This window comes from Antechinus flavipes, chromosome 1 (assembly GCF_016432865.1).
Source record: "Antechinus flavipes isolate AdamAnt ecotype Samford, QLD, Australia chromosome 1, AdamAnt_v2, whole genome shotgun sequence".
Classification (NCBI taxonomy): Eukaryota; Metazoa; Chordata; class Mammalia; order Dasyuromorphia; family Dasyuridae; genus Antechinus; species Antechinus flavipes.
Genome location: NC_067398.1, coordinates 664,074,023 through 664,098,300, shown reverse-complemented (window position 1 = coordinate 664,098,300; position 24,278 = coordinate 664,074,023). Strand labels below are relative to the sequence as shown.

Genomic DNA, 24,278 nt, shown 5'->3' with positions numbered 1-24,278 from the left:
GGTAATTATAAAGAAAAACCACAGCAGCTTTGTCTAAATAACCTACTTTTGTACGTAATGGATGGTAAATGGGCAAAGAATACTAACTAGGACAGTAATACTGAGAAATTTCTCTTTAAGATTACTGAAACAATGTCAGATCTGTCAAACTGCAAGCCAATTCATTATTTGCAAGTTAAATCCTAGCATAGCTCCAGACTAACAAAAGACAATCTCGACAACAGTGTCAAACATTTAACCAGGGCAACTGAGTTCAATTAGCCAAATACTATTGTGAGAAAAGATAACATGATCCTAATCAATAATACTAGTTTCAAATTAAAGGTGAACTTGTAAGGTCCTGAAGCAGAGGTATGGGAATAAAGACTCAAGAATCCAAATGATATATGTATATAATATATAACCAGCTAAATCCCTTTCTCTTACCTGTGCTCCTCTAACAAGAGGGGGCATCACTATCTGTGTGTTCTGCTGAGACCCCAGCTTTGAAGATGTCTGTTGACCTCCCCGGACCAGAGGAGGGGGAATAACATTGCCTGGTATTCTAGTAGAAGAGGCCTGCAAATTACAAAATGCCCAAAGGCAATGACTTTTTAAATGGGGAAACACAAAGGCACATCACAAAAAATACAAAGTGTATAAATACTAGATATATTGATAGTCATTTAAAAGGGGGCTACTGTGATTCAATTTGGGTAGGGTGCTTTATTCCAGGTTTAAAACACCACACTTAAACTAAATTTAGGATCTGGGTTAAAGTTAACACTCACACAAAATGTAGGTTCCATTTATCACAAGCATACAACAAAGACATAGAATTAAGTGCCTTCAAATATGAGTAAGGAACAAATCACTTATAAAGCTGATCTGGTGATGGAAGTGACATGGTTACATAGTTTAGGTGTCCTCAGGAAATCCAGTTTGTAATCAGAGTATTCTTTAAGTTGTTCTCCCTCTAAGGGGAGGAAGCTATATCATTTCAGAGCCCTCAAGACTGCTTATGCCAGTGGGGTAGCCTAATGCAGATCTAAAAGTGAATTCTATTGGCTACAATGTTACAAATTTGCTTCTGATTTCAAATGTTCATTTTGGTTGAAGGAATTTGGAATTTTATTATAGACAGCCAAACAAGAGAGAAACTCAGGACATTTGGGTCTTGGCTTAGAAAATCTGTTTTTCTTATCCTTGAAGCCTTTATCTTGTGGCCAACATTTGGAAGCTTTATGGTTTAATAACAGTTGATTGAGGTATGTTTTTCCAGTTTGCCATGACTACTGGGATCTGTTCCATATTAATCATAAGTCATAGGTTTGTCTTACACAGAAATGCCAATGTTAAACATTCATCATCCTCCACCTATATGAATTTTTGTTGAGCTACTATTTCCTATCAATAAACACACAATAAGCCAACAATTAATTCTTGCATTTTTGTTTCAAATTAGGAAGGCAGCACTGATATTAGAAACAAATTCCATGTTTTTCTTTCCCTCTCTTTATGCCCTTCTCATTTTATTTCCCTCCAACCTGGCAGTGTATCCAAGGATCAAACTGACCTGAAGAGATGGCTTGCCAACAGGAATGTTTTGTGTTCCCCGTACCAGGGGGGGAGGGGTGGCCACAGCATTCCCAGAGGAGCCAGTAGGCTGCAAGAGAACAACAAAATGACACACGTGAGAGGGTGGGAGTAAAGTGACAAGCAATTAAGAGGAATAAAACATTCCCTCCTCCTAAAATCCACATGAATAAGAAATCTTCAAGGAGTAAGATATTGCTAAGAAGATAATTGATTTTTTTTGACCATGTTTCCAAAGCCATACTTCCAAACTAAGAAAATGTCCCTGTCTGTGTCAATACCTGGAACAAAGGCAAATTGTTGGGCACGTGTGAATAGGAGGGGAAAAATAGGGCACAAAAAATTTTCTGTTGACCACAGATCTTCAGTGGTGTTGAGTTTTTACAATCATTCATTGCTTTCCCCAGATAGCTAAATGGAGGCTGAATGCTTTGTTCTCATGTGACCAGAATGGCTGGAGATGGTATTCAAGTAAAGTGAGCAAAATGGGCCTGGTATACTGGAATAGGAATAAGCTGGTCCCTGTTTTAACACTTTATCTCCCAATAATATTTAGAGCTTACCATCTGATATTGACAAGAAAATATCCACGCTAACAAGTCTGAATATAGAAACCACTACCACAAACAACTCAATGCAGAGATTTTACAGACTGGACAGAGACTAAAAATGTTAAGGGAAATTCATACCCATAAGTGAATTAGGAAAATTAGTCTTGCGGTTACATGGCCAAGATTAGCATTACCATACTTTAGGTACCACGTCAATAACTGTTCTTCTAGGATGTATTTTATTGTTTAATTTATAAAGGCACCTACTAAAATAAAATAAAAGAGGCAACTGAGAGATTTCACAAGATTGGAATTTTCCCAAATAAAAAGAAAAATCTCAAAACACTTGAGAAATCTAACAAAATCTTTAAGGTAGAGATATTCACGTTATTTTCAAACACTTTTCTCTAAAGATCTCCACTGAAATTTTTCTCAGATGCTTCATGTAATAGAAACTCTTGACTATAGTAGTGACAAGTTTTTTTTTTTTTTTTTGAATAGTCAGTCTCCCTAGGGAGTGAGGAGCTATTTCTTTTCTTTCTTTCTTTCTTTTTTTTTTTTTTTTGTTCTTCTTCTTTTTTTAAAATACATTTTATTTTATTTTTATAATAACTTTATATTGACAGAATCCATGCCAGGGTAATTTTTTTACAACATTATCCCTTGCACTCGCTTCTGTTTTGATTTTTCCCCTCCCTCCCTCCATGCCCTCCCCTAGATGGCAAGCAGTCCGATATATGTTAGATATGTTGCAGTATATCCTAGATACAATATATGTTTGCAGAACCGAACAGTTCTCTTCTTGCACAGGGAGAGTTGGATTCAGAAGGTAAAAATAACCCGGGAAGAAAAACAAAAATGTAAATATAGTTCACATTCATTTTCCAGTGTTCTTTCTTTGGATGTAACTGGTTCTGTCCATCATTTATCAATTGAAACTGAGTTAGGTCTCTTTGGGTAGTGACAAGTTTTGGCTGATCCTATTAAGCTAGAGGACTGACAGTATAGGCTCAAGGATGAGTCTAGACAACTTCATATCCAAAGTGCTAATCACTGTTTTATGACTATATGACTATGGCAAAGTCATGAAAATCCTCTACTAAGGAATACAGAGGAGCTCTATTTGCACTGAAGAACACATACTCTTTCATGGTCCCTTTCAATTAGAAAAATTATCTGCCCTTAAAACAGATGTTGTAGTTAGCAAGAGTGATTATATACTGATGAATGTATATAACAAATTGATTATCTTTATTAAAAAGGCATTAAAAAGATTTAGGAATGAGAAAGTATTTAATACATCATAAACATTCTACTTTCATAAACACTCTACATTTATACTACTCTCACATTCAACATTCCTAGGTTCAAACAAGACCCAAATCACACTGGAAAGAGAAATCCAATAGTAAGAAAGTTTCAAATGTCTAAATAATAGAATTTTGAGCTATTAAACTGTTAATGTACATATATTCTAAAACAGGAAAGAGAAAGTCTTTCTTGAAATATGAATAGCAGAGTTCCTAGGCAGCAACGGATTTTATCTACTAAAGTAAACACTCAAATGTCCCAAAAGTCTTAGTGCAGTTTCCAGCTTTAAAAATAAATAGTAAAATTTCTTTTCTTTTCTTTTTTTTTTTTAAATTTGAAGATATATTGTCATTTTTGGTACCTATAGAAGTCATATTTGAAATATACTGCTCTAAAGGAATTCCTATATAGTAAAATGAACTTTTGGCAAAAATCAGAATATCTACCATACCACAAACTGCTATGGATATAAAGCAAATTCTTAAAATGAGCTCTCTCCGAAAGAAAAAATTTCATAAATAATAGAAAATCCCACCAATTACATAGTTATCATGCTTAAATACAAAGCATTGTGGGGCCAATACACTTTTTCATTAAATTAATTCCCCTTCCTTCTACTAGCCTATGTAGCCCCAGAAAAATCTCATTTCTCATTAAAACAACAATTAAAATAACGAGGATTCTGTGCCCTAAGTATCCTAAGGAAGTGTACAAAATGAGATACTTGGAATAACCATTCTTAAAAAAATTCCTATATTAGAATAACTTATCTCAGACATCCCCAAAAAATACACACCTTCTGGGTAGTGGCTTCTTTTTGCATTTGACTTTGTCTTAATTTTTTCAACAAAACAAGTTTTGCTTCTTCTAATCGTAATTCTTCTTTAAGTTGTTTGATCATTCTTTCTCGTTCTTCTGGGCTGCTTTTCTGCAAGAATGACAGAATAAATGAAGAAAAGGAGACAATTTGAGGAAAACAACGTCTAAGTACTGATACTCTGTGAAAGCTCTTTGCAGTACTTGAATATTAGTAACAATGACAGCAGTTCATATTTCTGTTATACTTTACAATTTATAAAGACTCCTCTCAGAACAAGAATTGTCAAAGAGTGTATGAAAGTTCTACTATTTCCATTTTACAAAGGAGGTAAATGAGGCTCCAAAAATGGCTTACCTAATATCACATGAATAATCAATACTGGAGTAGGACTTAATACTAGGTTCTCTAGTTTTATGTATAGGGTTCTTCCTTACTTCATTCTTTATTCACTAATTCATTCACTTACTAAACAGCACCAACTGTGTAAAGGACCGCATGCGCAGGCAGGACTAGGAAAAATACAATATAGAAGTAAGACATGGTTGTCCATCCTCATAAAACAGTGAAATAAGGCACCAACAGATTTGTCATGTAACAAGACGCTGAGACAACATTCACTGGCAGAACAGACAGAGATTTCTGTTTCCCCCTATATGATCCAAAACCAATGAAAAGGCCCCTCTCAACCAATTCTATAAAAGAGGAGATAAATGGTAGCTATCGTGTGCCATTGGAAAAGGAAGGAGGGAAGAGAGAGAGGAAGTCAGCTTACTGAGTAGGTGCTTAGTGCCACTACTTTTGTTGAAAGGATGCTGCTGCTGTCCTGATTGTCTGAGCCAATGAGAAAAGGAACCAATACAGAATATAGTGGATGTGATGTTAAGAACTAACTGGGTAAAATTCCCACCTCCCCATCCTTTGCTTTAACTTTCTCTACTGAGCCTAAATCCTATTTATCATTTTTCTTAGATATTGCTGGTTTTCTGTTTTGACAACAGTTTTCAAAAGAAGCCAGTTTTTCTAAGACTATTTGGTTGCTTTCTACTCTATTGGTTAAAGCTAGTACATAGGGTAAAATTAAATACCGTGAAAAAAAAAAAAGATACTGGCTAAAAACAAAAAGAAAGCAGCACATAGTGAATGAAAACACCAAATCATTTATTAAGTACTTACTACGTATGCCAAGTATCACTCTGGAGATAGAAATAGAAAAAGAGACAGTGTCTGCTCTCAAGAGGCAATGGAGTGGATGTTAAGACCCAATAGTCCTTAGTAACATACACAAGTGAAATGACAATGGCAGGGGACTTCAGGATATAGAAGTAGGATACTTAGTACGGTCTAGTGATCTTCTATATCACCAGAAGAAAAAGAGTGGCAATTTGCTTTCTCATGCAATCAATATAAACAGTTGTGAAATAAGGGTAACTTGGGTCTTCCACAGTCCAGAAGTTCCAGATGGGTTTTGGAAGGGGGGTGAGGGAAGAAAGCAAGAAGCCTCACACCAGAAAGATTTTTACTAATAATTATAGTTCCACCAAAGCAAAAGAAATGAATCTGGACCATCCTGGATTTCTTCTGGAAAAAAGGAATGAGCAGAGTTATGTTTGGAAAAGGTACTGATAAGTAAAAGGAGAAAGTCCTTTTTTAGTCACTTTGGCTTTAGGGCACAGAAAATAAAGAGGTCTGATGAAAAAACATTTGCCCCATAAGAGGATTCAGAAAGATGGCTGAATAATATGGGAAATATCACATATTTCAAAATTTTCCCATAAACATAATAAAAATACTGCCTTAAAGGAAATTTTGAACTGCAGAAATACAGCAGTTGTCCTCTGAAGACAACCTGGAGACCTTAAGAAAACCCAACTTCCAGGGGAGGAGGCCTGGTCCAACTGAAGTGCAAACACCTCTAGGCATTCTGCTGCAGGAACTGAGAGCAGACAGCTAAACATGGGGCAACTGAAGAATCTTCCCCAGTTGCTGAACACAAGTTCACTGACCAGACTGCTATGATTATAAGCGAGGAGGAGCAAGCACATGCCCAATTAAGTGCAACAGCAGAAGAGTCGGGATTCTGGAGCTGTGGGAACTCACTAAGGCACCAGATCCCTGGTTTTAGCTGAATTCTAGATTTTGGTTCCAAGGCAGAGGGATAAGCTGAAGTATCCAGCCCCTAGCTCACAAGGAGCAAAAGCATTTGTAGTGACTTCATGCATGGGGATACTAGACATTAGCTTGGGTAAAAAAGAACACCAAAGGTCCAGCTCCCAGACAGAGCTTAAAAAACAATGGTAAGAAAAACCTGGAGGCTGAAGCACGATCCTGATACCTCCAGACTAGAATTTGATTATAATAATAATAAATGCTTTTAAAAATGACAATAATAATTACAACAACAACAGCAATGAGTAAGCAAAAGAGAAAGAAACCATCTACCATGGACTACAGAGAACTTGGTTCATACTCAGAAGATAGTAAAGTTAAAAATAAAACAAAACAAAACACCCCTACCTTAAAAGAAAAGTATCAAATGTTCAAAAGCCCTAAAAGAAAAGCTCAATTTTTTTTTGATTTTAAAAGACAAATGAAAAAGACTGAGGGAAAAAATTAAAGGAAAAAAAATTAGAACAGTCCAAAAAATCAAGAAAATTAAGTAAAGTAAGTCAAGCAATTACAAAAATTTAAGGGAAAAAATACTTCCTTAAAAACTAGAATTGGGCAAGGGAAAGTTAATGGTGTTATAAGACACCAAGAAAGGATGAAAAAAATAAAAGAGTATGTGAAACATCTCAGAAAAAAAAAAAACTTCAGGAAAACTGAAAAGAGAAAATGTAAGAACTATGGGATTACAGGAGAGTTTTGGCTTTTTCTTAATTTTTAATTTTCGCTAGTTACACATAAAAAACCAACATTTTTGGGGGGAGGGGTTTAATACGTGTACATTTTAAAAAACCTATATTATGAATCATATGGGGAGAGAAAAGTCAGAACAAAAGAGGAAAGCCACCAGAGAGGAAAAAAGTAAACATGGCATGTAGTGATTTTCATGCAGTCTCCATAGTTTTGTCTTTGGATGAAGATGGTGTTTTCCATTCAAAGTTTATCGGGATTCCCTTAGCTCACTGAACCATTGAAAAGATCCAACTCTGTCATAGTTGATTACTGCACAATCTCACTGTTACTACAATGTATTTCCGGTTTTGCTTGTTTCACTCAGCATCAGTTCATGTAAATCTTTTCAGTTCTTTCTAAAATCAGCTTTTGTTCATCATGTTTGATAGAACAATAATATTCCATTACTTTTATGTACTATAACTTATTCAGTCATTCCCCAATTGATGAGCATCTATTTATTTTCCAATGCTTTGCCACAATAAAAAGAACAACTACATTTTTGCATATATGGGTTCTTTCCCCTTTTATGATTTCTTTGGGATACACTGCTGGATCAAAAGGTATGAAATTTTTAATAGCTCTTTGGGCATACTTTCAAATTACCCTCCAGAATGGCTGGATTATTTCACAATCCCACTAAGAATGCATTAGTGTCCCAGTTTTACTATATTCCCTTCAACATTTATCATTTTTTTTCTGTCAATCTTAGTTAATCTGACAGGTATGAGGTGGTACTTCAGAGTTGTTTTAATTTGCATGTCTCAAATCAATAGTGATCTAAAGTCTAATTTTTAATATGATTATAGATAGCTTTGATTTCGTCATCTGAAAGTTGTCCATACCCTTTAAATCATTTATTAATTGGGGAATGGCTTGTTTAAAAATTTAAAAGCCACAGTTCTTTTTGTTTTTTAGAAATGAGATCTTTATCAAAAATACTGGCTGTAAAGATTCTCACACATTATTTTCCGGTTTTCCCAGCAATTTTTGTGAAATAGCAAATCCTTATCCCAGAAGCTGGAATTTTGGGGCTTAAAAATACTAGCTTACTGTACTGTCACTGTGTATCAAACCTATTCTACTGATTCACCATTCTCTTTCTTAGCTAATACCATGTTTTTGGTGACTACTGCTTTATAATACAGTTTTAAATCTCAACTGTCCTTTGTATTTTTTAAAACTGAAATCTGTTGATATTCTTGACTATTTGCTTTTTCAAATGTTATTTATTCTAGCTCTATAAAATATTTTTTTGGCAGTTTGGTATAGCACTGAACAAGTAGATTAATTTAGATAGAATTGTCATTTTTTATAATATTGGCTCGGTCTACTCATGAGCAACTGTTATTTTTCCAATTTTTAGATACAACTTCATTTGTGTAAGAAGTATTTTCTAATTGTGTTCATATAGTTCCTGGGTTTGTCTTAGGAGGTAGACATTCAAATATTTTATTTTGGCTACAATTATTCTAAATAAAATTTCTCTTCCTATTTTTTGCTGCTGGGCTTTGTTACTACTTGAAAATTATAATTAAAAATCCATTGATCACCTGAAAGAGATCCCAACATGAAAACTTAAAGAAATATTATAGCCTAGTTTCAAAACCCCAGCTTAAGGAAAAAAATACTACAAGTAACAAGGGGAAAAAAACTTTAAGTACTGTGGAGCTTCAGTCAGGCTAACACAGATCTAATAGCTTCTACATAAAAAGATTGAAGGGCTTGGAACATTATATTTTGTAGAGCAATTTTGATAGCTTACAACCAAAAATAACTTACCCAGCTAAGCTCTGAAATTTTAAAAAATGATTATTTAAGAAACTGAAAAACTTTTAGGTATTTGTGACAAAAACTCCAGAATTCAGTGGAAAACTGATACAAAAGATCAAGAAGAAACATAAGGTAAATATTAAAGAACAATAATAAGGGATTCAATTAAGTTGAACCTGCTTACTCTTAAAATAGTTTGAAAGATCACTCACCAATATAAGGCTTAAGAGTTGAATTGTATATAATGGGATGAATCTAAAAAACAGTATTAGCTAGGGAGAGGTAAAATGAAGAATAAATGAGGCATGAATGAAAGAACTGTTACAGCAGAAGCAGGTGAGAATAAAGGGCTGGCAGCGCTGAAATCTTACACTGAAACTGGTTAAAAGGGAACAATAATTAAATATATGTAGAAGGGCATAAAAAGTCTTCTAAACTGATGAACAGGAAGGCAAAGAGGAAGTAAATCATTTACCAAGACAAAGTCAAAATGGATACATAACCTACATTTAAAGAGGGCTATCTCAGCACCAAGCAAATACCTGAACATACACATACGTATCCCTATTAGATTTATAGAAAGGAAAACAATTTATGGATAAACAACAGAGAAAAATTTAAAGTGTAAAATGAATAATTTTGATTACATTAAATTAAAAATATTTCGTACAAATAAAACAAGCACAGTCAAGATTAAAAGGAAAGCAGAAAATCGGGAGAAAATTTTAATATAGTCTTTCAGATTAAAGTCTTATTTTTCAAATATATAAAGAATTGTCTCAAATCTGTAAGGTTGAGTTATTCCCTAATTGGCAAATGTCAAAGGATACCAACAGGTAATTTTTCAATGAAGAAATCAAAACAAACACCCACACAGATGAAAATGTTTTAAATTGTTACTCAGTAAATATATGCAAATTAAAACATCTTTGAGATATTTTACACCTATCAGTCTGATAAGATGTTCTTCAACTGGGGAATGGCTAAACAAAGTGTGGCATGTAACTGTCTTGGAATACTATTGTTCTATCAGAAATGATGAGTTGGTTCCATTTTAGAAAAACATGGAAAAACTTGTATGAAATAAAGAAAAATAAAATGAGTAGTATCAATGAAACATTGTACATAGTAACATAAAGACTGTCCTAAGAACAACTGTGAATGATGACTAATTCATCTCAAATCAACTACAAATGACTTTATGAAAGAAGATGCTATCCACCTCCAAAGAAAGAACTGATAAACAGAAAGTATATACTCATAGTGTAGGTAAGAAAGAAGATGAACTGGAACTCTTACTGCAAGTATATAAATCTAATCTTGCCTGTTTATCCCTAATGCTCAATGAGATGGTCTCATAATTAAAATATGATTCTTATAAAAATAATTAAAAATATAAACAAAAGCAAAAAGAAAGTCTCCATTGTAATCAATAAACAGTTAAAAAATACATTCATTAGTTTTATCTGAACATATATGTTTCATTCTATAATTCTAGATCTATCATCTCTCTAATAAGAAGTGAGAAGTAATTAGAAATAAGAATGTTAATGAAACTTTTTTTTAAGGAACAGAGAACAAAAGATTCAGAGAAAAACATGAGAACAGCCTTGAAATAATATGCTGAATTTACTGTATACTTTAAAGAAGAAAAGAGCCAAACTATACATATGATGGAGATAGATGGCTTTGCAAAGTCCAAAATGTTTTTAAAAAGTAAAAAAAAAAGTAAAATTGAATGGTATTTATACATTAAGCATACATCTCATAATTACAATGCTCTACCTTGAGTTCAGAAGTTGTACTTTTCTTTTTTTCAGAGATGGGGGGCTACGAATATAGAATGTTGCACGTGTGCACACACATACACACGCTCTCTCTCTCTCTCACACACACACACACTTTTCTCCCTCTCTTTTTTTAGATCTTTATAGGTGACAGGCTCACTGGGTAGAGAACAAAAGACAGAGAAAATATACATGAGAATGAAAAAGATGTAAAAGCAAAAGAAATCAAACATAATAAAACTGTATTGTTCTCCAAGAATACAATTTGATTGTATTGGACAATCCACAAAAATACTTTAAAAAAATATACTCATGTGAGGAAACCAATGGATTAGAAGACAGAAGCTCAAAAAAGAGTATTTGAATGAGACTCAATGGAGAAAAAAATTGAGAAGTGATACTTCATATCATACTAAAAGTAACCTAGTCACATGGGGGAGTGGGTGGGAGTGAGGAGATATAAGGAGAAATGAATTAAGTAAAAAATCTAGTAGGAAGTAAAATGTAGCCGTAGAAGATGTGAGGAAAACTACCCAGACATCTGCTGGAAAGAAGAGCTGATGATAAATTCTTGACTTGCCTAACTCATCATTTCATATTTTTTGAAAGATGAAGTAAGGAGGGGATCAATAAGGAGAAAACAGGTACAGAGCTATAGGAGGAAGTGTCAATAGCATTTTGGAATTTGTAACAGAGTTGAAGAGGAAGGCAGAGTATATCTGACATATAATTTAGGATTTTAACAAATTTTAGAGAGCATTGAGAAAAGACAAGAGTAGATGGCATCATACGGCATATAATTTTTCACTGGAAATTGACCTAAGAAAGATGTAGAAAATCTCAAGAATGAAAGCATTAAGGGTCAAATGATTCTTAATAGAAAAAAAAAAAAGATATAGAGGACTGCTGTTCCAATGTATCACATATATTGAATACACAGGGAATTCAATGATCAACTTATATTTTTCCAAGTAATGTTATAAAGCAAAGACAAATGCACTAAGTTTGATGGTTATCTCCCTGTCTTGAGTCTCTTTTTCTTTCAGCCATCAAAGTCATCTTCCTAAAACACAAGTGTGACCCTATCATTTCTCCTCCCCTATTCAGTAAACTCTAGTAGTTCCTTATTACTTTAGAATGAAAAAATAAAATCAATCACATCTTTGTCTTTTAAAGTTCTTCTTAATCAGGATCCTTCCTACCTTTCTTTCACATTATTACTCATCTCCACATATTTTGCTCTCCAGGAGGCCATCTGAGAGCTCTTTCTTCTTTTTCCTCCACATTGTATCTAACTCAGATTCTTTTCTCTATCATCACCTTCTTGCCCCCTTTCCCATGAAGGGAAAATCTCTTTGCCAAGGAAAACTACATGATAAGAATAAGTAATCCCATTTTTATAGCAATTTGCTCCTTTCAAATCTATTCTAACTATTCCTTAATCTCTGCCTACAAGCTGTTTTCCTGTTGCCAATGCCTCCCACATTCTCAAAAAGCTGTCACTTGTTCCATCTATCTCTGGTAGCTATTATCCTCTATCTCTCCTCTTTTCTGTGGCTAAAGTTCTTGAAGAAGCCACCTCACATGGTATTTTTACTTCATTTCCTCTTACTTTCTTCTCATCTCTTTACATTTAGCTTCTAAATCCCATCATTCAACTGGGACTGGAATACTCTCCAGTTACTGATGATCAATTAACAGTCAAATTTAATGATCTTTTCTTTCTTTCTCATCCTTTTTGATCTATGGCCTTTGATACTGTTAATCACCTGTTCTTGGTATTCTCTACTTTTTAGATTTTCCTGAAACTGCTGTTTCTTGGTTGTTCTTTTTTTATTTGTCTTATCATTTTTCTTTGCTGGATTTTCACCCAGATCTTGCCTGTTAACAATGATCTTTTCAAGGTTCTGTCCTAAGTCCTTTTCCCTCTTCATACTATTATTAACCTTGAAGACTCAATCAGCTCCCATGGATTCAACTGTCATATAATGCAGATGATTATCATTATCTATTTGTCCATTCCTAACTTCTCTGACACCTCTAGGCTCACATCTCCAACTACTTACTAGACATTTTGAATTGAATGTCTTACAGACATCCGCAACTCAGTATGCCCAGAACTAAACGCATCTTTCCTCCCAAATCCTCCTTTCTAATTTTCTTTTGTCTACTGAGAGCACTACAAGCAGCTGAATTATCAATAAACATTAAACACCTACTATGTGCCAGGAAATCTGCTAAAAGCTCATACCTAGATATCATTCTTGACTATTCTTCATCTTTTCTTAAGTCCTTCGACCTCCATATTCTGTTTGTTGCCAAGTTCAGCTGATTCTAACTATAATATTTCCCACCTATACCCCATTCTCTTCTGACTGCTATCATACTGATGTAGGATCTCATCATTTCGTACTTGGACTATTGTAACAATCTCACCCCAGTTTATCCTCCATTCAGTTACCAAAATGATATTCCTAAATTACAGGTAAAGTATACACAATTCAAGAGACCTTAATTCTGTCACCAAAGATTTGCCAAGTTGTCAGATGTGACATATTTATGATCAAGTGAGATAAGTGTCATCAAAATAATTAGGTTTTTGACACTTTTGACACTTTTCAACAACTAAAACTAGAGAAGATATCAAAAGGCCAAACTCACCATGAGGGCTTCTGTATTGGTTTCCTTTAATGGTATTTTTGTTAAGCCATTCATTCTAGGACTTGAAGGCTCATTGTCTGATAACACTATAATATCAGGTGAGGGAACTCTCTTCTCTGGCTTCATATCACTGAAAAACAAAGAGAATAAAGATCATTCAGAAAGTAAACTTCTAAGACAGAACATTCTACTTCCCAACAACAGTGTGCTCAAGATTCTAAAATTTTCCTAAAATAATTTTCTTTCAACTTTTTAAGATCAATTTATTGAAAACCTCATGTGAAAAGCAGAGATTAAAACAAGGCAGAGACACTAACAAGGTCTCTTGGTATGGTATACTAGAAAGAATACTGCTTTTGGAGTCAGAAGATCTGGATTCAAATCTTAGTCTTGTTAGAATTTAAGAGACCATGGCAAGTTCCTTTTCCTTTTCCAGGCCTCATTCTTCATTTGTAAAATATTGAGGGAATGAAACCAAATGATTTCAAAGGTTCCTTTTCAGTCCCAAAGATCCTAAGACTTCTACTTTCTTCCTAGTTTTGGTCCACTAGGAGCTTATACTTTAGTAGAGATGATTAGATCTAGATACTTTTCTAAAAAAAAAAACAAAAAAAACTCTTATATTTAGTATTTTTCCCAATTACATTTAAAGCAGTTTTTTAAACATTTGTTTGTCTTTTTTAAACTTTTAGGTTCCAGAGTCTTCCCCTTATTCCTATCCCCACCCTCCATTAAGCAACACATATGAAGTTATGCAAAACATTTCCATAAAAGTAATGCTATGAAAGAAAATACAGATCTACCCTAATTAAAAAAAAAACTCTCAAGAAATGTAAAGTCAAAAAAAAAAGGGGGGGGAGGGAAGAGTATGAATCAATTTCTGTTCATACATAATCAGTTTCTTCTCTGGGTATGGATAGGACAGGATTTTTCATCATAAATCCTTCAGAGTAACTGAGAATCACTTAACTACAGAGAACAACAAAACCTTACAGCTGGTCATCTTGGAACAATGCTTTTACATTTCACTTTTCTTGATTTCATGGAGTACTTTCCAGGTTTCCCCCACAAGAGCATTTTGCTCATCACTCCCCATAGAACAACAATATTCCATGACAATTATACAGCATAATTTATTCAGCCATTCCCCAATTGGTAAGGGGATGATGAGCAACCCCTCAATTCTCAATTGTATGCCCTGAGAAGAGAGCTGCCACAAATATTTTGTACATATAGGTCCTTTTCTCCCCTCCTCCCTTTTAAAAAACCTCTGTTGGTATTCATGCCTAACAGTAGTCTTGTTAGGTTAAAGGTTATATAAGAATTTATAGCCCTTTGGGCATAGAGTATATCTTTTGAAAATCTAGATACTTTTAAGATGCATTTAGTGGTTCAAGGGGCAACTTGATGGTGGCATTTTGTATTTGGGTTAGGAATGCTCTGGAATGTCCTTGAACTGGCTGACAATTGTTAAATTTTTATATCTTGGAAACTGATAAATATTTCAGGGCAGGGCTTGATGTATTGTTTTATCCATTATCTAGGTTCAAATAATGAAGAAAATATTAATAATACAGAGTAAATTTAAATGTCTTGAACATATGTCATTCCCTCTCCCCAACCCCCCAAGGGAGTTGAATATGAAATTTATGTGAATGTTAAAGATTTATAATCAAAGTGCTGTATTAAGTTTAGGAACAATATCAGAAAAACAAAACATGGGGAAAATCATAGAAGGCATGGAAGATAGAATGTTAAGAGAAAAGATGAGAAGAGAGGGTTAAGTAAGGAATTGCAGGACCAAAGGTGATAAAGTGGGGAAATATGAAAGGTGCTAGTCTGGTTAATAGTAAACTGACTCAAATTTATTAAAAAAAAAAAAAAAGCCATTCCTCAATTGATAAACTATGCCCAAAGGGCTATAAAAACATGGATTTCCTTTCTTTAAGCTAACAATACCACTACTAGGCATGTATCCGAGAAGAGAAAAAGAGAGAAAGCGAAAGAAAGAAAAAGGGAAAGAGAGAAAGAGAGGAAGGGAGGAAAAGAAAGAATTAGAAATTGAAATTTACTTGGGGAATGACAATAAATTGTGATATGTGATTATGATGAAATATTATTGTTAATATATAATAATAATTATAATATAATATAACATTACTGGGAAATGATGAGCAGGATGCTTTCAGAAAAACCTGGAAAAGTCCTCCATGAAATCAAGAAAAGTGAAATGAGCTACAAAGAAATGGCAATGATGTGGGATGATTAGCTGTAAATGATTTTCCTATTTTCAGCAGCACAACGATCCAAAGAGTATTCTGAAGGACTTATGATGGAAAACGCTATGCATACCCAGAAAGAAAGATGCATCCCATCGTTAAAATGATTGTATCTGAATACAGGTTGAAACATACTATTCTTTTTTAAACTATTTTTCTTGAGGATTTTTTTGGGAGGAATCTATGTTTTCTTTCATAAAATGACTTTTATGAAAATGTTTTGCATGTTTTCACATGTGCCTGATTAAAGGAAGGTGGAAGTAGGGAGGGGGGAGAAAATCTAGAACTCAAAGTTTTAAAGAAAAGTAAAAAATTGTTTTACATGTAACTGGAGGAAATAAAAATATTAAAATACACACACACACACACACACGTGAGAGAGAGAAAAGAAAAGTTTGGTTTTAGAGTGGCATACCTGAAGAGGAAACATGTAAGTTAAAGTTATTCAGAAAATAAGTTGGGGTAAGGGAAGATAGTACAGACTGTGACAGAGACCCAAAATCTTTTTATGTCACCCTTTGCAGAATAACAACTACTAATATTTGTTAAAAAGGGATTTTGCTTCCTGCTTAGTAGGAAACTGGAAAGGCATCCTGCAGAAGCTAAGATACCTGGTTAAGAAAGGAAATCACTGAGCGTTAGTGAATGAATTAAAAATTGATGAGAAATGCTTATTAAGTGCTGACTATGAGCCAAGCATTATGCTAAACTCTAGGGATACAAATAAAAAAACCCAACAAAACAAAACACAAAGATAGTCCCATCCCTCAAGGAGCTTATAATCTGCTGGGGAAAACTACATTGCCAAGGAGAATCCTCTCAGAAAGCCAACGAGATATGAATCTCTGGGAGGTACAAGGTACTGAAACATCCCATCTATATCTACAAGATTGTAGCAGAATTGATTTGACTGAAGCTTAATGTTCCAGACCTTGGGAATAACTATCAGAGAACATTGAAGAAAATGTATGCAAGTGGGGTGGGCAAGATAGTTGAAAGGAGACTGAAAAGGAGGTAATGAAGTTAAGACAAAGCATGATGGATGTTTCTTGAAATAGTGATTAGGAGTGAGGTACAGGAAAGAAGGTCATCCAGGGGCATCCATCCAATTCAAATCATGGTAACTATGTTACATGTACTACCATTAATTTTTCTTAAATTTAGTACTTAAATTTTTTTGGTCTACTTTTTTAGTAGCTAATCTTTTGTTCTGTTCTCCTATCACACTGTCACCTTTCAACCAATCATCTCCCTACCCTTTCTTTAACTTAGAAGAATTGAACATAGTAAGCTAGGATGCCGACTGGTTAAGTTAACAAAAATATATATGTTGATCAGCTTCAAATAGGTCCTCCCTGCAGCAAGATATTCCTTTTATTCCTCCCCTAATTCTTTATCTCACTCCCCATCCAAGCTATTCCAAAAACTCTCCTCTCTTCATGTACTCCATATTTCTTCACCTTTTTCCTTATTAAAGCTTTTTATTTTCAAAACATACGCAGAGATAATTTTTTCAACAATGACCCTTGCATAGCCTTGTGTTCCAAATTTTCTCCTTCTTCTCCCCACTCCCTCCTCTAGATGGCAAGCAATCCAATATGTTATACATGTTAAAATGTTAAATCCAATTTATTTATACATATTTATACAATTATCTTGCTGCACAAGAAAAATCAGATCAAAAAGGAAAGAAAAAAGTAAGAAAATAGTGAACAACAAAAAGAGTGAGAATGTTATATTGTAATCCACATTTAGTTCCTACAGTCCTTTCTGGATGTAGATGGCTCTGTTCATCACAAGATCATTAGAACTGGCCTGAATCATCTCATTGCTGGAAAGACCCATGTCCATCAGAATTGATCTTTGTATATAACACTGATGTTGCCATGTATAATGATCTCCTAGTTCTGCTCATTTCACTTAGCATCAGTTCATGTAAGACTCTCCAGGCCTCTCTGAAATTATTCTGCTGATCGTTTCTTATGGAACAATAATATTCCACAACATTCACATACCATAACTTATTCAGTCATTCTCCATCTGAAGGGCATCCACTCAGTTTCCAGTTTCTAGCCTCTACAAAGAGGGCTGCCACAAACATTTTTGCACATGTAGGTCCCTTTCCCTCCTTTAAGATTTCTTTGGAATATAATCCCAGTAGGAACACTGTTGGGTTAAAGGGTATGTACAGTTTGATAACTTTTTGAGCACAATTCCAAATTGCTCTCCATAATGGTTGGATCTGTTCCCAATTCCAACAACAATGCATCAGAGTCCCAGTTTTCCCACATCTCCTCCAACATTAGTCATTATCTTTTTCTGTTATCTTAGCCAATCTAAGAGGTGTGTTGTAATATCTCAAAGTTGCCTCAATCTGCATTTCTCTGATCCATAGTGATTTAGAGTGCTTTTTCATATGACTAGAAATGGTTTTAATTTCTTCATATGAAGATTGTCTGTTCATATCCTTTGACTATTTATCAACTGGAAATGGCTTAGTCTTATAAATTTGAGTCAATTCTCTATATATTTTAGAAATGAGGCCTTTATTAGAATTGTTTTCTCAATTTATTGCTTCCCTTCTAATCTTGTCTGCGTTAATTTTATTTGTACAAAACTTTTTAAATTTACTATAATCAAAATTATTTACTTGGTGTTCAATTATGAGTTCCAGCTCTTCTTTGGTCACAAATTCCTTCCTTCTTCACAGATCTGAGAGATAAACTATCCTATGTTCTTCTAATTTGCTTATAATAATTATTCTTTATGTCTAAATCTAATGAACCCATTTCGACCTTATCTTGGTATACGGTGTTAGGTGTGGGTCAATGGCTAGTTTCTGTCATCCTAGTTTTCAATTTTCCCAGCAGTTATCCCAAGAGCTGGGGATTTTGGGGTTTGTCAAACACTAGATTGTCATATTTAACTATTTTGTCCTGTGAATCTAACCGATTCCACTGATTGACTACTCTTATTTCTTAGCCAATACTAAATGATTTTGATGATCACTGCTTTTTAATATAGTTTTAGTTTGGCACAGCTAGGCCACCTTCAATGACATTATTTTTTCATTAATCCCTTTGAAATTCTTGACCTTTTGTTCTTCCAGATGAACTTTGTTATTATTTTTTTCTGGATTTGTAAAATAATTTCTTGGGAGTTTGATTGCTATGGCACTAAATAAATAGATTAATTTAGGTAGTCTTGTCATTTTTATTATATTAGCTCAGTCTACCCATGAGCACTTGATATTTTTCCAACTTATTAGATCTGACTTTATTTGTATGGAAACTGTTTTGTTGTTGTGTTCATATAGTTCTGACTTTCCCTTGGCAGATAGATTACCAAATATTTCATATTATCAACAGTTACTTTTAACAGAATTTCTCTTTTTATCTCTTGCTGCTGGACTTTGGTGGTAATATATAAAAGTGCTGATGATTTATGTGGATTTATTTTGTATGCTGCAACTTTGCTAAAGTTGTGAATTGTTTCTAATAGTTTTTTAGTTGATTCTTTAGGGTTCTCTAAGAATTACCATCATATCATTTGCAGAGTGATAATTTGGTTTCCTCATTCCTACTCTAATTCCTTTAATCTTTTTCTTCTCTTACTGACAAAGCTAACATTTCTAATGCAATACTGAATAGTAATGGTAATAGTGGACAATCCTGTTTCACTCCTGATCTTATTGGGAATGGTTCTAGTTTTTCTCCCCTATATATGATGCTTGCTGATGGTTTTACATAGACCCTACTGATCATTTTAAGGAAAAGTCCATTTATTCCTATACTCTCTAGTGTTTTTTAATAGGAATGGGTATTGATTTTTATCAAATGTTTTTTTCTGCATCTACTTAGATAATCATATGATTTTTGTTAGTTTGGTTATTGATACCGCCAATTATGCTAGTAGTTTTTCTAATACTGATTGGCACATAAGAGAAGACTGTCTTGCTACAGTGATGGCTCGTTTGAAATTCGATAAAATGAATTTATAATGTACCCATGACTTCCTTTAGCTCTGCACTGTTGAATTGGAAGATAAGTTAAAGGATTTGGATAAGTGAAGGCTGAAGTTTAAGCAAGGGATGCACATCAAAGGTCAAAGGGAGAAAGGGAAGTGAGAATGGAAGATAATGAAGTGTTGAATGGCTAACAAATGGATTAAGATTTAAGAAGAAACAAAGTGAAGTTAGTAGGAATATTAGTTTGAATAAGCACTAAAGAGTAGTAGTATTTTATTTTTTCCAAATACATGTAAAGATAGTTTTCAACATTCATTTTTGTTAGATTTTATATTCCAAGTTTTTCTCTCTTTCTCCTTCTCCCCTACGCCAAGACAGCAAGCAATCTGATAAAGGTTAAATATGTGGGGGTAGCAAAGTGACACCGAGGATAAAACACAAGGCCTGAAGTCAGGAGGACCTGAATTCAAATTTGACCTCAGACACTTAACACTTCCTATCTGTGTAGCCCTAAGCAAGTCACTTAACCCAATTGCCTCAGGGAGAAAAAAAAAAAGTATAGGTAATGTACTTCTTGAGAAGGGAGAATGAAAAGGGCTGGTTTATAACATCTTGACTGAAAGGAAATGTTTGCTGCTATAAATTTCAAGTACAGAAAGGTTACGGAATGATGGTGCTAATGGAGACTTCCAGGTGAAAATGGCAATAGGGCAGGAAATATTCCAATTCCTCCTCATTGAGGAGTGAATGAAGAAGTCTGGGCAAAAGCCATTGTTGTAGAAAAGGGTCAGGTCTCAATAGGGACTGGTGAATGGAAGAAAGTGAAAAAAGAGGTAGGAAAATGGAAATTCCTTAAGACAATGGGTAGGTTTTAGTGGGGTAGGTTGAGGAATAGAATGAGAAAAGAGGAATTCAGAGAGAGGAACAGTTGTCTTCTATGTTGCTAGTAATTAATTAACATAGAGTAGAGAAAAATTATTAGCTATAATGCATGTTAAGTAAATAATACATGTTGTTCCTAGGAAAGGGACAGGGGTGGCTAAGCAATGTTGGAGCCATGTCTAGGTCTGCCTGCTTAATTCTATTTCTATGAATCATTTAACAAACATTTATTAAATACTTTCTCTGTGTCTCTGTATAAAGTCCTCTGCTAGGCAATGGGACAATAAAAATAAAATATAATTAAGACTTTGTTTCTATCTTTGTGAATATTATAATCTATTAGGGGTGATGAGATGTACACAAATAAAATGTCAAAATATGACGTTCTCTGTAAAATGTATGAAGTATCACTCAATAAATTTCTATAATTAATACCACACGTAAAAAGATATTGTGTTCAGATATACAAAGTGGGAGGGGGGACATAACTAAACAATCTCTGTGAAAAAGAGTTGGGGTTTTGGTCTATTAAAAGCCAAAAGGCAACAGTGTGACATAACAATTTTAAAAAATTTAAAATTAAAAACAAAAAACAACAAAAACTAATTTTATCCCAGATCTTGGATTGAGACAAAAATTTTAGGACTAGGGACATTGTATTCTGGTTTTTGGCCATATCATATTCGATGTCTTATGTTCAGTTCTGGGTTCCACATTTTAGGAGGGATAGTTAAGAAGATGATCAGGATGCTTAGGAAACTAGAACTCATGACATAAGACTAGATGAAAGAACTAAAGATGTTCAGCCTATGGAAGGGTAGTAAGGAGAGGAAGGAAGTTGGATGGCAGGGAACAGGGGAGCTACTTTCAAATAAAAGAAGAGCTGCCCTTTGGATTTGTTTCATTTGCCCTTAAAAATTATCATCGCAAAGAAGTAAATTCCAACTCCGTGTAAGGAAAAATCTTCTAAGAATTACAGATATCCCAAAGTAAAATGAAACGTCTTAGTGGTTAGTTGAGTGCTAAGCTTCTGCAGGTGCTCAAGAGCACTACAAGGATAAAGTGCCCTTCATGTGTAAAAAACTGTGTTATAGACAATATTACTATAAATATACATTGGATAAGACATTACAAAGATCTCTGATGGTTCTAACTTTTTACAGCTTAGCACCAGTTGTAATTTTTGCCCTCGTGAATCTTACAATTTAACGAGATGGAAATATATTACATATATATTTGTTTTTGTTCAGTCACCGAGTCATGTCCGACTCTTTATGACCCAATAGAACAAGGCATGCCAATTGTCCAATAGGGTTTTCCTGGCAAAACTTGAATGGTTTATTTCCTTCTCCAGAAAACTGAGGGGAGCAGAGGCAGTGACTTGCCATGGGACGGACATACGGATGGAAACACACACATACACACATCCCCCTTTAATGTTCTATCAGTTTCTGTGCTTTTCCCCCTTTTGATCTGATTTTTTGTGCATATGCAATATGAATATGCACATGTTTAACCTATATTGAATTGCTCTTAGAGTGGGGGGAAGGAGATGAGCGGGAGAAAAAAAATTGGAACTCAATATTTTATAAAGGTGAATGTTGAAAATTATCTTTGCATGGATTTAGAAAAATGAAATACTATTAAAAATAAAAAAATATATTCTACGAATTGTTAAGTTTCTGAGAGCTAGAGAGCAGGCACCAATCCAAATCTTTTTACTATACATCAAAGTATTATGTATAAATATAAATTATTAAACGCAAGTTCTCAATAACCCAATGTTTTATAGTGGAAAACATAAAATACCCAGGGAAAAAGTCTCTGATAAAACCTGCTAGGAAAACTAGAAAGTAATTAGGACAGAAATTGGGCTAAGATGAACACAGGCTAGCTGTGTGACACTGGTTAAGTCACTTAGCCCTTTTTGGCCTCAGTTTCTTCATCTTTAAAGTGAACTGGAAAAAAAATGACAAACCACTTTAATGTTTTTGCCAAGAAAACTCCAAATGGGGTCATAAAAAGCCAAACCATGACTGAAACAACTGAATAAGAACATGTATAAATTATATATTTTGGATACCAAAATCCTTATCGGAAAATACTGATAGATTTTTTTCTATTTGACTGCTTACTCTCTTATTCTAGATATTTTAATATCGTCTGTGCAAAAGCTTTTTTAGTTTCAAATAATCAAATTTATCTTTTTATTTACAAAACATATATGCATGGGTAATTTTTTCAACACTGACTCTTGTTGCAAAACCTTCTGTTCCAAATTTTCTCCTCTTTTACCTCCCCTTGCCTCCCATGGCAGATAATTCAACCCATGTTAAATGTTAAATTATATGTTAAATCCAATATATGAATACATATTTATATATCTTGCTGCACAAGAAAATCAGATCTAGAAAGGAAAAAAAAACCTGAGAAGGAAAACAAAAATGCAAGCCAACAATAACAGAAAAAGTGAAAGTGCTATGTTGTGGTCCACACTTAGTTCTCATAGTCCTCTCTCAAAATGTATATGGCTCTCTTCATTGCTGGACAAGTGGAACTAATTTGAATCAACTTATTGTTGAAGAGAGCCATGTCCATCAGAATGAATAATCATAGTTCTGCTCATTTCATGTAAGTCTCTCCAGGCCTCTCTGAAATCATCCTGCTGGTCATTTCTTATAAAACAATAATAACATTTCATAACATTCATATACCATAATTTATTCAGCCATTCTCCATCGGAAAGGCAACCACTCAGTTTCCAGTTTCTAGCCACTACACAAAGGGCTGCCACCAATATTTTTGCACATGTACTCCCTTTCCCTCCTTTAAGATCTCTTTAGGATATAAGCCCAGTAGTTATCTTTTATAGTTTACTTTTATTGTTTTATTTTAGTTAAATTAAAAAAAAAATCTACTCATAACTGACAGTATATGATCTGTTTCTCTTCTAACTTTCAATAGTATGATCTTTAATTTTAAGGTTACATATCCATTTAGAATGTATTCTGGAACATACAATCCACTTAAGACACTTAGCTGCCACTTACACAAAAGACAAACGGATCCCAACAATTAAGGCATTCTTCAAAGGTAAATAGTCAAAGGACATGAATAGTTTTCAAAAGAACTATAGGGGTAGCTAGGTAGCACAGTGGGTAGAGCACCACCCCTGAAGTCAGGAGGACCTGAGTTCAAATCCAACCTCAGACAATTAAAACTTCCTAGATGTGTACTCTGGGCAAGTCACTTAACCCCAATTGCCTCAGGAGGAAAAAAAAGAATTGTAAAGTATTCACAATCCCATTAAAATTTGCATGAAATCACTAAATAATAAGAAATGAAAATCAACATGACTATTACAAATTGGTAAAAATGACAAACATGGCAACAGTTAATATTGGAGTTGTAGAAAGATAGGCATACAAATATGTTGTTCATGACTATTTTAGGAATCAATTAGAATTATGCAAATAAGGTTATTAAAACATCCATTCTCTTAGAACCAGAAACTCCATTGTTGGGATTACACAGCAAGGAAATCAATGATAAGAAAAGTCTGTATATATTACGAAATATTTATGTAACACTTTTTCTCCTACCTAAGAATTGGTAACAATGTAATGCCCATTAATTGGGGAACATGAATGTAATGACGTATTACTATGATGTAAGAAATACCATGTGCAGTGAATAAATAAGATAGAAAGACTTATATGAACTAATAATTAACATTAACACAGTAACAATAACATAAAAGGAAAAAAGGATGACAAA

The 24,278-nt window shown here is 34.0% G+C and overlaps 1 protein-coding gene across 1 annotated transcript in view; it reads right to left on the bottom strand.

Moving 5' to 3' along the window:
* GATAD2A (GATA zinc finger domain containing 2A) overlaps positions 1 to 24,278 on the bottom strand; it is a 199,704-nt gene that overhangs the window by 21,215 nt on the left and 154,211 nt on the right. Inside the window, exons 4-7 of the mRNA XM_051971999.1 lie at positions 13,374 to 13,503; positions 4,234 to 4,365; positions 1,556 to 1,645; positions 427 to 558 (exon numbers count right to left, since the gene is read on the bottom strand). Coding sequence (XP_051827959.1) covers positions 427 to 558; positions 1,556 to 1,645; positions 4,234 to 4,365; positions 13,374 to 13,503 — 484 coding nt within the window. The remainder of the gene's footprint in view (positions 1 to 426; positions 559 to 1,555; positions 1,646 to 4,233; positions 4,366 to 13,373; positions 13,504 to 24,278) is intronic.